Source organism: Agelaius phoeniceus, chromosome 17, assembly GCF_051311805.1.
Source record: "Agelaius phoeniceus isolate bAgePho1 chromosome 17, bAgePho1.hap1, whole genome shotgun sequence".
NCBI classification, from domain to species: Eukaryota; Metazoa; Chordata; class Aves; order Passeriformes; family Icteridae; genus Agelaius; species Agelaius phoeniceus.
Window position 1 is genome coordinate 867,071 of NC_135281.1, and position 13,255 is coordinate 880,325.

General features: G+C 42.3%; 1 protein-coding gene across 5 annotated transcripts in view; it reads left to right on the forward strand.

Annotated features, from left to right (window-relative positions):
- Positions 1-13,255, forward strand: part of RALGAPB (Ral GTPase activating protein non-catalytic subunit beta) — a 64,601-nt gene that overhangs the window by 2,436 nt on the left and 48,910 nt on the right. For all 5 annotated transcript variants that reach the window (XM_054644141.2, XM_054644142.2, XM_054644143.2 and 2 more), the window contains exons 2-5: positions 4,269-4,481; positions 5,147-5,349; positions 9,333-9,496; positions 10,124-10,310. In XM_054644141.2, the coding sequence (XP_054500116.1) occupies positions 4,299-4,481; positions 5,147-5,349; positions 9,333-9,496; positions 10,124-10,310 (737 nt within the window). In that variant the 5' untranslated portion in view covers positions 4,269-4,298. The remainder of the gene's footprint in view (positions 1-4,268; positions 4,482-5,146; positions 5,350-9,332; positions 9,497-10,123; positions 10,311-13,255) is intronic.

A 13,255-nucleotide genomic window follows, 5' to 3' on the forward strand; every position in this document is an offset into this window, starting at 1 on the left:
TGCAGAATGTGGCTCTTTTTAGTTGTTGCTGTCTAACTGTAGTGATCCAGGAGTTTAAATATTTTGGCTGTAGCTGTTCATATTAGGTCTTCGGAAACTGGAAATAGAACTTTATTGTTTGAGTTTTATGGACTTGTTATTCTTTTGTGCTCACTGGCTTCTGCAGTGTTTGAGAACTGAGGATCTTGGATCCTCAATGCTGAGACATCCAGTTTCTGTGGTTTATATGGTAATAACAACTGAAGTTCCTAAGATGAAACAGATTGGGAGGAAATACGTTGAAATCCAGATTATTTACCACATTAGGGAATATTGGAATTAGTGCTCAGTTTCATAATGTCTCATTGCTTTTGCTAGTTTTAATGCTGGTGATTTCTTTCCAGGTTTGTCTGTGAGAGTGTGAGGATGTTTTATTTAGTGCAGTCTCCAGGAACATACAGTCTCAGGAACATAGAGCATACAAGAGTGTGTAAAACTGCTTGATGAACAACAGGGGTTTATTCATTATTCTACTCATCCCTTCTCTTAATCAGCTTTCTGAGAGTCCTTAGTGATTTGAACCCCAATAAGACATATGTGTATGTGAAATGTGAATATTCAGCTTCATGAAACTTGTGCGAAGTTAGCTGGGCAAGTGAGGGTGCTTCTGAAATACAGAAGTATTGCAAAAACGGAAGTCAGAATCAGGTGTGATGTGACAGTTGCTTTCTTGGTCTTCAGTTTGCTGTTGGTGTTTCAGTAGTTACTGATAAATACAGCGTCTTGGGAGGGAGTCCTGCTGCTGCACAGCAGTAGGTGCTTTTTGAGGAAACTGTCTGTCAGTGTGTGGAATCTGTCAGGAACATTGTTTTGGATATCATTGTGTGGAGACTTTCCAGCCTTTTTTAATTCCTGTCCAGTTAGGAGAAGCTGCATACTAGACTGATTTAGAGATAGTCCAATCCTAACAGATTGCAGCCATTTCCAATTCAAGTGGCAGTTGAACTGGAGTCTTTAATAAAAAGTAACTTCTAGTCCTTCCAAATAAAAACTTTTAACTGCTAAATATAGGGGGGTGGATAGATCGATACCCTGATAAATCTCCCTCATAAGGATTTTGCATCTGAAGCAATTACTTCTTTCAGTATTCCTGTGTATTGCTAAAATGAACAGGTTTCTTTTACAGCAAGATGAAAGGAAGTCTCAAATATTAACAAGATACAGGCTGATGATTAAATTTATGTAAGAATGTCAGGCAGCAGGCTGGGAGTGTGTGGTATGAGAAGTTTTGGTTGTCCTGTTGCTAAACCTCTTCAGCATGGCATATTGTATATATCCTGTATCTGTTAAAAGTGCTACTCCTCAGAAGTGTGGAAGGGTCACCCAGAAGAGCTTTGCATCTTTGTTTCATTGTGGCAGAGAGCTGCATGAGGATGGGTGATTGTGTTCTCGCGTTCCCCTGCCTTAGTGCAATTAAGGTTTTCTAAACTACAGCAGGATTCTTCTAGATGAGAAAGCTCCCACATAGGCATTGCCTGCCATTTGCTTGTATTGTACAGCAGTTCCACACACCTGGGCACCCTGCTCTGGGATGAGGGCGGCCACAGTGAATGTGCTGTGCTTATCACACACTGACAAGCTCCTGCCATGAGCTGTTCACTGCCAGCTGGAGGGCAGGCATGGAAAGGAGATGATGTTTTATCAGTTCAAATCAGCTTATTTAAACCAATGTTCCTCAAATACTGTTACTGGGTTACATGCTTCTAATGAACTTATGTCACAGAAGAGGAATGGGGAGTGCTTCCCCTCTTCCCTTGTGGGATAGGGGGTAGGGCCTCTGCTCTGGGAATAGAGGCAAAGTGCTGTGGGGATGAGAAAGGAGGGGGAAGTCTTGGAAAGTGGATTATATCTCACTTCTGTCCCTTCTGCTTTGACTTCAAACACAAACTGGAGACTAAGATGATGGTCAGGTAGAAGAGAAGGGGGAAGATGAAGCACGTCTGTAGCTATAGGATATGAAAGGAAAAGATACCAGTATGGAAACCTAGATAGTCGAGCTAAGCAGTGATCAAAGCCATCACTGAGGATTGGGATTTTTTAGGTTTTGTTTGGTGTTTCGTTTTTGAGGGTATTTTGTTTGGGTTTTTGGTTTGGTTTGATTTTGGGGGGATTTGTGTGTGTGCACGGGACTTTTCTGTGTCTTGAAATTGCCATTTTTCTCTAAGCCTAAGGGTTTTGACCACAGTGACGTGAGCACTCCCCCTGCTTCAGTCCCCAGAGGAGGGAAGGTACCTGAAGGATGTAGGGATTGGACGTCCTGCAGGCTGCTGCTGCTCTGGTTAACTCACTAGCAGATAAACACACGATTGCTGTCTCAAACCACGAAGGATGTAGTTTGGAAGACAAGATCTTGCTGCCTTACTTTTCTGTCTCCCTTGAAGGGAATCATCAGGTTTTTTGCATAGGTTTTGGGTATAAACATCTGGGGAGTCAGCTAAGTAGGCAGATTGTTTAAATAGGTTTTTCCCTAGGAATGCATATTTCCAGGCCTGGTTTCTTGTTTGGTTTTGGGCCAATTAATGTCTAAGGGAGGTGTTCAAAATATTCCCCGTATAACTAACTGGCTTCCAAATTGTGCCAGGTAAGTGTAGTTGGCATACGGATCTTGGAGTGCCATCCATGACAGCTTGAGCTGCTCTGAGCTGCGTCTCTTGAACACTCCTTGCTTTTCTCCTGTGCCAACCCTGTTTTCCTTGTTCATGTGGTCACCTGGCTCAGATAATGGATAAAAGGCTGTCAATTCTGGTGGGAGAGGAGGAAAAGGAGATGGTGCAGTCGCAGTTCTGGTGGCTCTCACAGGCTGCTGTGGTACCACCTGCTTGAGCAGCAGTTTAACGTTGTTGTGAGCCTGTACAAAGCACTCTGCTGTCAGAGGGATGTTCTTGCCACCCCTCTGGCCCTGGATCCTCACTGCTCTCCTCACAAAACAGCTATGTTGCCACAGATGTTTCTCATCTGAGTTAGATCAGATCTCTGGATGTGTTTGATGTGTGGATCAAAGTTGGCTGTGTGTGGTAGGTGTCTCTGAGCTGCCCAGTGCAGTCCCATGACTGGTGCTGCCTTGCTGCACCCATTCCCAGGGTAGGGGGTTCTGGCCTGGCTCCCAGCCCTGCCCCATACAGCACAGAGGTATCGGTTGTGCTGCTGGTGCAGCATGAACCACTGCTCAGGACACAAGAGTGCTGCTGACTGGAGGTGGACTGTGGGAGCACAGCTGAACTTCTGCTTCTAATTGCCTCTCTTGGTTGAGGTTTCACAACAATGCCAGAATACCCATCCCAATTTCCTATCACTGCAAAAATCTGGTTAGTTCACAGTCAGCTTGGCTTCCTGATCTCAAATGGCAGTGAGGGGATATATGTAACTGCAGTTGTGCTGGGATTGTTACTGAAAGGAGAGCTGTGTCTAGTTCTGAGAGTGCTGCCTGGGAAATTTCCTAGTGGCTTTTCTGCCTGGAATCTGTGGGACAAATGTAGATTTTTATGGAGTGACTCTCTCTGTGTATTGACTTTACAATGATTTGAAATGCACCCCAACGCCATAGATTTGGAACCTGTATGTGCTGTAATGAAACAGTAAAGTGATGCTGGGTTTAAGCTAGTGATGCACTAAGGCTCAGCCAGTCCTGAACTCGCTGCAAATAAGGGGCACTCTTCATTATCACTGAATTGCATCTTTCAGCTACCAGTTTTGAGTAGTACCTGCTGTAGAAATACCTTATGAATATGAAAGAGGCTGAATTTTTGTCTTCTCAGATGACTAAGGTTTTCCTGGAAGTTTCCTGGGGTCTCTTTTTAACTGCTGTTGAGGTGAAAAAGGGAACAGGGTGAATTGCAGCCATTGCTTCATGAGCAGAATACTTGTAGAAGTGTTTTCTACTCACCTGAAGATGTTGTGTAAATGGAAGCAGCTTTCCTGCAAAGATGGTGTAAGCAGAAGTGTGAGGTGAAGTCACTTCACAGGTTTAAGTATCTAAAATAGACATTTAGTCCTGAACTGAAACTTGCTGTAATCTCTGTAATCAACCTATGTTAAAGCTCGTCTGTGTAAAAAACATACTAAGGTTGAAGGACAACTGTTGGAATCTTTTCTGGATTGTGAAATGTATGAAATGTATATGTGCATCTAGAATTTACAAGGGTCTGGATTGTGATACACAGCCTCAGTTTTGCTAACTCATGTCATAGACATTTAAACTAATTGTCTCTTTTTCTTCCTTGCCCCCCCAGGTGTTGTTTGGATTGTAGCATAGAGGCACTATGTACTCAGAGTGGAGATCCTTGCATCTTGTCATTCAAAATGATCAGGGGAATACCAGTGTACTTCACAGCTATCCTGAGAATGTGGGGAGAGAAGTGGCAAATGCAGTGGTGCGTCCTCTTGGACAAGCTTTAATTACATCATCTGTTGGAAGTGAGAGTTTACTAAAAACAGACAAAGAAGTAAGTGCCTTTCCTTGGAGATGATAGTTTCCTTTATGCTGGAGTGACAGTTTAATAGATTTTTACAGCCTCTTTTATTTTTCTCTCTTTATTGTCCCAAGTTTTATGAAGTGTGTTACATTTTTAGTTTAGTGATCTCCATAGGGTTTTTATTAGCAGCTAGATCATAGCAACAGTGTACTTCATGACTTAATAGTAACTTTGCCTGAGCTACTATACCACAAAATTCAGGCTAAAGAAAACCAACAAAAAAACCATCAAAACAAACCCAAAGAATTTAGCATTTAACACAAAGCCTTTCTACTTACCTTCAGTTTTGAAGCAACAGTATGTGACTTCAAAAAAAAGTCTTTGTATAGTACAAGTATTTGTTAGAATTTGAAAATCTTTCACTAACAGCTTTTGTGTGTTCTGAAGAGCTCTCTATAGTTTAGATTTAAGAGATTCAGAATTTAGAGAGTGTTTTGCCATTTATTCATCTTCGTAATAGCATGATATATGAGTTAATGGTTTGGTGTTTTCTTGCAGGATATGTTAAACAGAATTGCCCATACAACATAACTACTGTTGCTTTTTTTTTTTTTTTTGAGTTAGAACTAATGTGCTCTGACCAGCACTTACTTACCAATATTTATTTTTAATAACTTTTGCATTATGTTTGTTAGGTAAAATGGACTATGGAGGTGGTTTGTTATGGACTGACCCTCCCTTTGGACGGCGATACTGTGAAATACTGTGTGGATGTGTATACAGATTGGATTATGGCTCTTGTGTTACCTAAGGACTCTATTCCTTTACCTGTTATTAAGGAACCAAACCTTTATGTTCAAAGCATTCTCAAACATCTCCAAAATCTCTTTGTACCAAGGTGAGTGTTAGGGATTCCAAGCTGTAGTCAGAGGACTCATCAGGTGTGGAGGCTCTTGAGTCAAATGAGACTGCTAGTGCTGCAAACTTAGGAGGAAAGTGTTCCTCCAAATGTCTTGTAATTTTGCAGTAGCAAATTGAGTTTTTGCTGCTGTGATTAGAATGACATATAGTTCATATACTTTAATGTTTACTGTTCCAAGAGGTTCAAGATTTATCTCTATTGGATGACTGGAGGGTAAGGGGAAAAGCAGAAGCGCATCACTGTGTTACCATGTGCTTTTCATTGTGTAAAACTGAGGTAAACTAAGAGAACATCATGACAGTCCCTGCCCTTGTTAGTCAAGATTTGACTACGTTTGTGATTTACTGAAGGATTTTGTAGTAAGTGACTGCTCTGTGCCTGCATCTTACTGCCTGTCAAATGTGCATGGTTATGCTGACTGTCCTTCACTGGTAGTTTTGAAAGAACCTGGTGGTGGAGTGCTTGCTGCCTGACATCCTTGGATGATGATGTTGAGATAGACATGTTTCTGGGTCTTGTACACAGCTACGTTGTCAGAGTGCGCGAACATCATTACCTTATTCATAGTTTATGGCAAGTTTACCTGCTGCTGTTGGACATACATACTGGATAAGTAAGATTAAATAACAGCATCCCCTGAAAAGGTACTTAACTTCAGATCAATGTTAAGTATATGCCCCTAAATATCAGATCATCTGCTTTTATCAGTATTAAATATGTGTCACTGCAGGTGGCCTTCAAAGTGCTCAGCTGCACTTGGGTCACTTTACTAAAGGCTTTGTTTATAAAGGACTTTGAATAGTAATTTGTGCAAATTCAGAGTTCTCTGCTGTTTATTGATTGCTTTGAAGTCTACCACCTACTCTTAGCTGCTGTTGCTCTTAACTTGCAGTGAAAATGTATTTTAATTCCCATTAAAGCATGGTCAAGGCAATGACACAAGTCTGAGGGGTGCAAGCTTCTGGATTAGACTGTGGCAGGAGGTTGTCTCTAAGCTTTAATTAGTGCAGAATACAGTCTATTGTCTGGGATCCTTTATTGCCTTGGCACAGCAGAGAAGAAATTCTTCACTAGTCCATTAAATAGTTGTTTCTGTGATGCCTTGCTTGCTCTCACACCAGGACCCTAGTAGCAGGCAGCTCAGTAGTACAGTTTCTTGCATGCTCTTGGCACAAGCTTCCACTTTATCCTTCTGTCCCAGAATTATTGTTGGACCTTGATGTAGGCTGATAGACTACATGTGATAGTTGTTGAATGAAATAGTTAATACCTAGAGACAGGGAGGGCTGAAAAATCATTAGCTATACTGTAGTATAGCTGTTCTGTACGTTTTTCTTTCAAGAGCCTCTGAGATGTATCTGAAACACTGATTTTTCATGGCTGTTGCTGTCAACACTGGACATTCAAGTCCCTACTCTTTTTAAGTTTTGCCCTCCAGGGTGCTATGTTCAGAATTCACTCCAGCAACAGGAGAAATTTCTATACTGCAAATGGAGTACAGAACTAAGCTGTGCACACCTGCCTTGAATTAAAGCAAAGATTCAGACCTAGCTGTCTGTGGTGGGGAAGAGGAGAATGATTTCTGGGTTTACCCAATTGATGCAGGTTGCTGCTGATGATGGACTCATGTAGAATACTTACCTAGGAGGTGTTACAGCAACCTGTATTGAACTGTCTCCTGGAAAAATCTGTTCTTATGTTGAAGATATTAAGTCTTTTTTATAAGCCTATGTCCTATGGAAGGTTGTGAAATAAAATAGCTTCCTTCCTCATTCTGGTTCTCTGGAAACGATGTAGCTGTTGGTTTGGCTGCCTTTAAAGTGGTGGCCCAGAGTTGTAGAGGCATCAGACTCAGATGGTGACATATAGGTGAGGTGCGAAACACAGCAGCAGCCTGAAGTGTAAATGGCACCTCAGGAGCTTGTGTACACCCATACAGAGCAGGTGCATATAGATTATTCTAGTCTGAGTGCTCAGCTGAATCAAATGTTGACATGCACAGTCCTTGAAATTGTGTGGTGCTGAAAAAGAAAACTGAAGGCTGGGTGAGCCAAGTTAGCTTTCCTCTATCTGCTGCAGTGACAGGAGAGAGGGTGTTTGCCTCCTTCCCTCCTGCACTGGCCTTCTGTCCACTCTGAAGAAGCAAACACTTTGTTGACGTATTTGAATAGTCACCAGGCAACCCCCCAGGCTTTCAATTTCTGGCAACCCTAGAATATCCAAGAGGTCTTGAAGATGACTTAAGCAGTAGTGGTTGTTACTGCTGTCAGATAAAGTTTCAGTGCCACAAACACTGTTGGAAGGGAATAGGAGAACTCTCTCCCCCTCTAGTGCCTCTCCAGGAGAGTGAGGTACAGATATCCAGGTCCTCTGCAACAGAAATGTCTGGAATTGCTTGAGAGATTGTGGAACATGTGACTGCCAAAGTACTTTTTTTTGTAATAACTTCATATGCTTCTCATATGAAGTCATGGCAACAGTATTTCTGAAGGAGTATGGCCAAAAGGCCACAGTCTGTAGAAATCCAGAAGTCTAGAAATAGCTTGTCTAGCCTGCCACTGGGTCAACTTTGTAAACAAGAGGAAGTCATAGATGGACAGGAATGTTCAAGTTGCCTTTACAAGATCAGCACAGAAGTATCCCGTTAGCTTGCATATAAGCCCTGGTTTTTTACAGTTTCTCTAAATGATTAGGGAAACAAGTCTTGAAGCATCCTTAGAAGCTTCAAGCCTATATTGATTAAGGATACCTTTCAACTGAAGCAATCTTCTCTGTTGTTGCTCAGGCAAAAATAGTGCTGTAAGAAAGGCAGGGTTCACTTATCCCAAAGTTTGTTATTCTACAGAGACTCTGGGTTATGATCTAGCACTATCATCAAGCAACTCACTGAGGTCCTCAGCTGTGGCTAGTAATGTGCAATTATGCATTATCTTGTCTCTGTAATCTTTTTTTCCAATACTGTAATACAACATTATGCTATCAAGATAAAAGTTGATAGTATTTAGTGGACCAGCACATTCTTGAGGTGCTTGCTATGCAATATGACTTGTGGGTTATACCACATTGAAAATGTTTGGAAGGAATCTGATAGTACTACTTACTAGTCCAGTGGAAGATAATACATGTATGGGGTTTTTTTGTCATCTCTTCAGTGGTGGTAGGAGGGATCATGAAATGATGTACAGGTGGAAATATGCCTTACTGCACACTCTAATTTCTAATCTCCTCTTTCACCCTTTAAAATTTGGGCTTCCTAAGGTTTTTTACCAATGTCCTCAGATACTGTCCAGAATGTGTCACATTACTGTTTTGTGCCTGTTCTGCATTGTCCAGACTAACTGATGGGACGAGATGATGCTGCTTTGTGCTGCTTCTGAGCAACTTTGTATTGAGTGATTCAGTAGTGCCAGTGTGGATCTGATTATTACTACAGGAAAAACCTAGGAAATATGAAACTGTTTCCTTTCTTCCTTCCTTACTTCTAACTGCTTACAGAAGAAGATCTAGAAGGGGGTCATTAAATAGGAACATCAGACTAAAGGTAGAAATGATAAGAGTTGATTTGGAAACAAGAGGAGAACTAGGAAGAATTTAAATTATTTTGCTAACAATATGTTCTCCTAATTTGCCACTTCAGAGTTATGTATGTAATAATTCATGATGTTGCAACTAGATTGTCATTGTTTGACCCAAGATAAATATGAGATGATGGATTGTGCTTGCTCTATGTATTGAGTCTCATGTGGAAAAGAGCGTTACGGTGCATCTTGTGCTCATTAAGGCAGAGTTAGGATGCCTAGAGACAGAGTTGGGGTGCACAGAAGCATATTGGCTTATGTTCTTGGGTCTCACTCAATAATACTTGTTTCCTTTTGTAAGTTGAACAAGCTGAAAGTTCATGTTACTGAATACATCACTTAATAGTTCTATTTCTCAAGCATTGTTTTCTTCTCTTGCAGGCCAGACCCGGGATCCAGTCAGATCAGACTGTGCTTGCAGGTTTTGAAAGCTGTCCAGAAGCTGGCGCATGAGTCAACAATTATGGCAAGAGAAACCTGGGAGGTTTTGTTATTATTTCTTCTTCAGATCAATGACACTCTTCTAGCAGCTCCAACTGTGCAAGGTTCATGTTCATCTTTCATTTGGTTCAATTATTAAAAAACTTCTGTCTCTTCTTCACATTCAGCTGTGAGCAGGATGGGGGAACCTATTAAAAGCTCTTAGGAGCTATCCAAAGCACAATAGCTCGCTCCTAATTCTTCCCCATTACTCCAAAATAAAGCATTGCCAGAAAAGACTGGATGATTTGGAGCTGAGTTTTCCTGAAAGTATTTTTGCAAGACAGTAACTTTATACATGAACAGTTTGGTATGAACAGTTTAAGACACTGTTGTTTCCTGTTTGTTTCAGTGAAAATTCCTTTGTTTTGCTGTTCAGCCTGCCTAGTGCAAAAAAATAGTGTTAGTTATTAAAAAAAAAGACTTCAGTATAGACACAGTGCAATAGAAGACTGCCTAAGATTGGTGGATTCCTTCTGTCCCTTATTACACACATGTGGCTGGGCTTTATCTATTGTATGTGGTCTTGCAAAAAGGTTAATTGGCTGTAGGAAGCAACCAAGGATCATTCTTACAAGTTATGGAAAAAAGGGCTTAATCTTTATGCACTTTAACCAGAACCTCTTTGGGGAGATATTTGAAGTTATTTAGATGGAACACTAACTGAAGATGTGCTTGGTTTCTGTTGCAAGGTGGCATTGCTGAGAATCTGGCTGAAAAATTAATTGGCGTGCTGTTTGAGGTATGGTTACTCGCTTGTACACGGTGCTTTCCAACACCTCCTTACTGGAAAACTGCCAAAGAGATGGTGGCTAACTGGCGACATCATCCTGCAGTAGTTGAGCAGTGGAGCAAGGTCATTTGTGCCCTTACTTCCAGGTAGGAGAAATCCCATGGAAATAAATGCATGTATGGGGATAATCATGGTTATACGTATTTTGGAGTTGCTTATTTGTGGAATGTGCAGCAATCCAAAAGTGAATAAGCAATACAAAGTGAGAGATCTTGCTGTATCCTTGGATTGTGCGGGTATTCCTTTGTTCTGCAAGGGGAGGTCTGAGTTGGATTCTCTGTTTTTGTGTAAGCATAGCACTTCTGTGATATTTGGCACTTTACGGTGTGTGTGTATTAGTCTTCATGATTGTGACTCTTCATCATATCCCCTGAGGAGTGACTCAAGAATATCAGTATAGCATTATGTGTGTGTGTCACCATCAAAATTATTAGGTGCTTGTTAGTGCTCATGCTGCTGGGTTTGAGGTGACTCTTGGACTCTGCTTGGACCCTGTGGAGCTGGAACTGTGTTACAGCTGCCTGGCACTTGTTCCCTGGCAGTGAGGATGTGATGGGTCAGAGGCAGACCACAGGCTCTCTGCTCTAGAGAGTGGGGGAGAAGAGCTGTCCTGAGTCTTGCTGGGTATGGGAACAGTGAGGATCATATATGATAGAATTGTTTAAGTTGGAAAAGACCTCTAAGATCATCAAATCCAACCATGCCCCCAGCACTGCGAAGCCCACCACTAACCCGTGTTCCGAATTGCTACATCCACAGATCTTTTAAAACCCTTTGGTGACTCCACCATTGCCCTGGGTTACCTGTGCCAGTGCCTGACAAACCTTTTCCATCCCATCTGAACTTCCCCTGGCACAACTTGAGGCCATTTCCCTATGTCCTGTCCCTTGTTACCTGGGAGAAGAGGCCAACCCTCTGGTGGCTCTGGTCTCCTTTCATGTAGATGTAGAGAATGAGAAGGTCCCCTCTGAGTCTCCTTTTCTCCAGGCTGAGCCCTCCCAGCTCTCTCGGCTGCTCCTGGTGCTCCAGCCCCTTCCCCAGCCCTGTTCCCTTCTCCAGATATGCTCCAGTCCCTCAATGCCTTTCTTGCCATGAGGGGCCCAAAACTGTCCCCAGGATTGGAGGTGCCCCACCGGTGCCCAGCACAGTTGACAGTCACTGCCCTGGTCCTGCTGCCACCCCATGGCTGGTACAGGCCGGGTGTCATTGGCCCCTTGCCCACCTGGGCACACCAGGCTCTTGTTCAGCTGCTGTCAGCCAGTACCCCCAGGGCCTTTCCTGCTGGGCATTTTGCAGCCATTCTGCCCTAAACCTGTAGCTTTGGTGTTGTTGAGACCCAAGGACCTGTCACTTTGCCTTGTTGAACCTTATGGAGTTGCTTCAGCCCCTTGATCCAGCCTGCCCAAATCCCTCTAGAGATCCTTCCTGTCCTTCAGTAGGTCAGCTCCCGCCCACATCAGTGTGACCTGCAAACTGACCAAAGGAACACTCACATCTGGGGGTTGCAGGAGAGTTTTGGCTGTAATAGAAGGTTCTGAACAGTGAGGAGAGTTTCAGTACCCTTAATATTGAGGTCTTTTTGGTGTGAAGTCTTTGTGGGACGAATCTCAGACTCTTGGAGGAAAGAACTGAATTAATTGCTTGGAAGAGAGTCATCTGGGTCTCCTTCCAGCTCTCCTGAAACATCAGTAACTTATTTCTGTGAAAGTTCAAAGATGTGTTAAAATTGCTGCAGTGTGAAATATTCAATAGTGTCTTTTTCTGCAAGGTTTTATTACAACTTTGAAAACTTTTCCTTTGAATTACCTGTCAAAATGTGAAGCGTGGATAGATTTTTCCAGGTTATGCAGCTATTTGTTAAACCCCTGGGAAATAAAGTTGCAATATGAGTTCTGTGTATTTCCCACGTTATTTCTTCAGCTATTTTTAGCTTGTTAGATGTAGCATTACATAACGGAAAATACTTTATGATTCAGTGATCTGAAAAGAACAGCTCTGTCTCAAAACATGTGTTGATGTTCTGCACCATACACTGTGCCTACACTTCCTCTCCCACTGTTGACTAAGAGTCTTGGTTCTGTTGGTGCACAGGAGTATGCAGGGTTTCTGGAATGTTTTAGTTTGTGTTCAGTAATGTTGGTTTATGCCTGATACATGGAAGCTTAGGCTCTTCTGAGGCTACCTTTAAGTTCAGTGGTATTTTTAGCTGAATTTTTAATATTTCAATGAAGCTCCAGCTTCAAACAGTTAAAATGTTTTAGTAAACAGTTCTGTGAATCAGGTTATTAGCAATAAGCTGAGAGTAAATGTTTCGAATTAAAACCATATGGAAAATTATATTTGGAAATATGTACACATAAGCAGTGTTAATTTGTGTCCTTAGCTATGATTTTTAGCATGATGAAACTGGAGTCTCAAATGTATTGCCATGCTAATAGATACTACCTTTACCCCATCTAGATTGCTTTCAATATATTTTAACTGTCTTGGATGTGTGGCTTAAAATTTATTTCTGTCTTCAATCATTCTTGAAAATGTTCCATATGTCATTAAAGATTTGATCATGCTCTTTGAAAAACTGGTTTCTTGCAGTCATAGGGAGAAATGAAGCAGTGCACTGTGTTGCCAGGCAGTGGGTGTGGGGCGTGACGGTGCATGGGATTGGGCCAGGCTCTTTTGGGTCTTTTAGAGCCAGGTAATTCCTCAGCAAAACCGTACCATGAGGTCGTGCCTCTGGGCACTAAATATAGGTGGACACAGGGCTGGAGAGCATTTCCTGCCGGTATAGATCTGTGAATTTCTGGTTTTAAGGAAACTTCCCAGTCTGTCCCATGCCAAAGACTCTCTGGCAGTCACTCTTCCACCACCAGTGACTTTAACTGCTGGGACTGAAGCCCCTTTGCAGCAGCAGCAGCTCCAGTGAGTTGAGGCGTGCCCTGTTTGACTCCCTGCACTCCCCACTCTCACAGGCAGACCAGCTTTCTCACCAGTTCAACCCCAGGTTTCCCATGGGAGTCTCGGATGTCTCGTT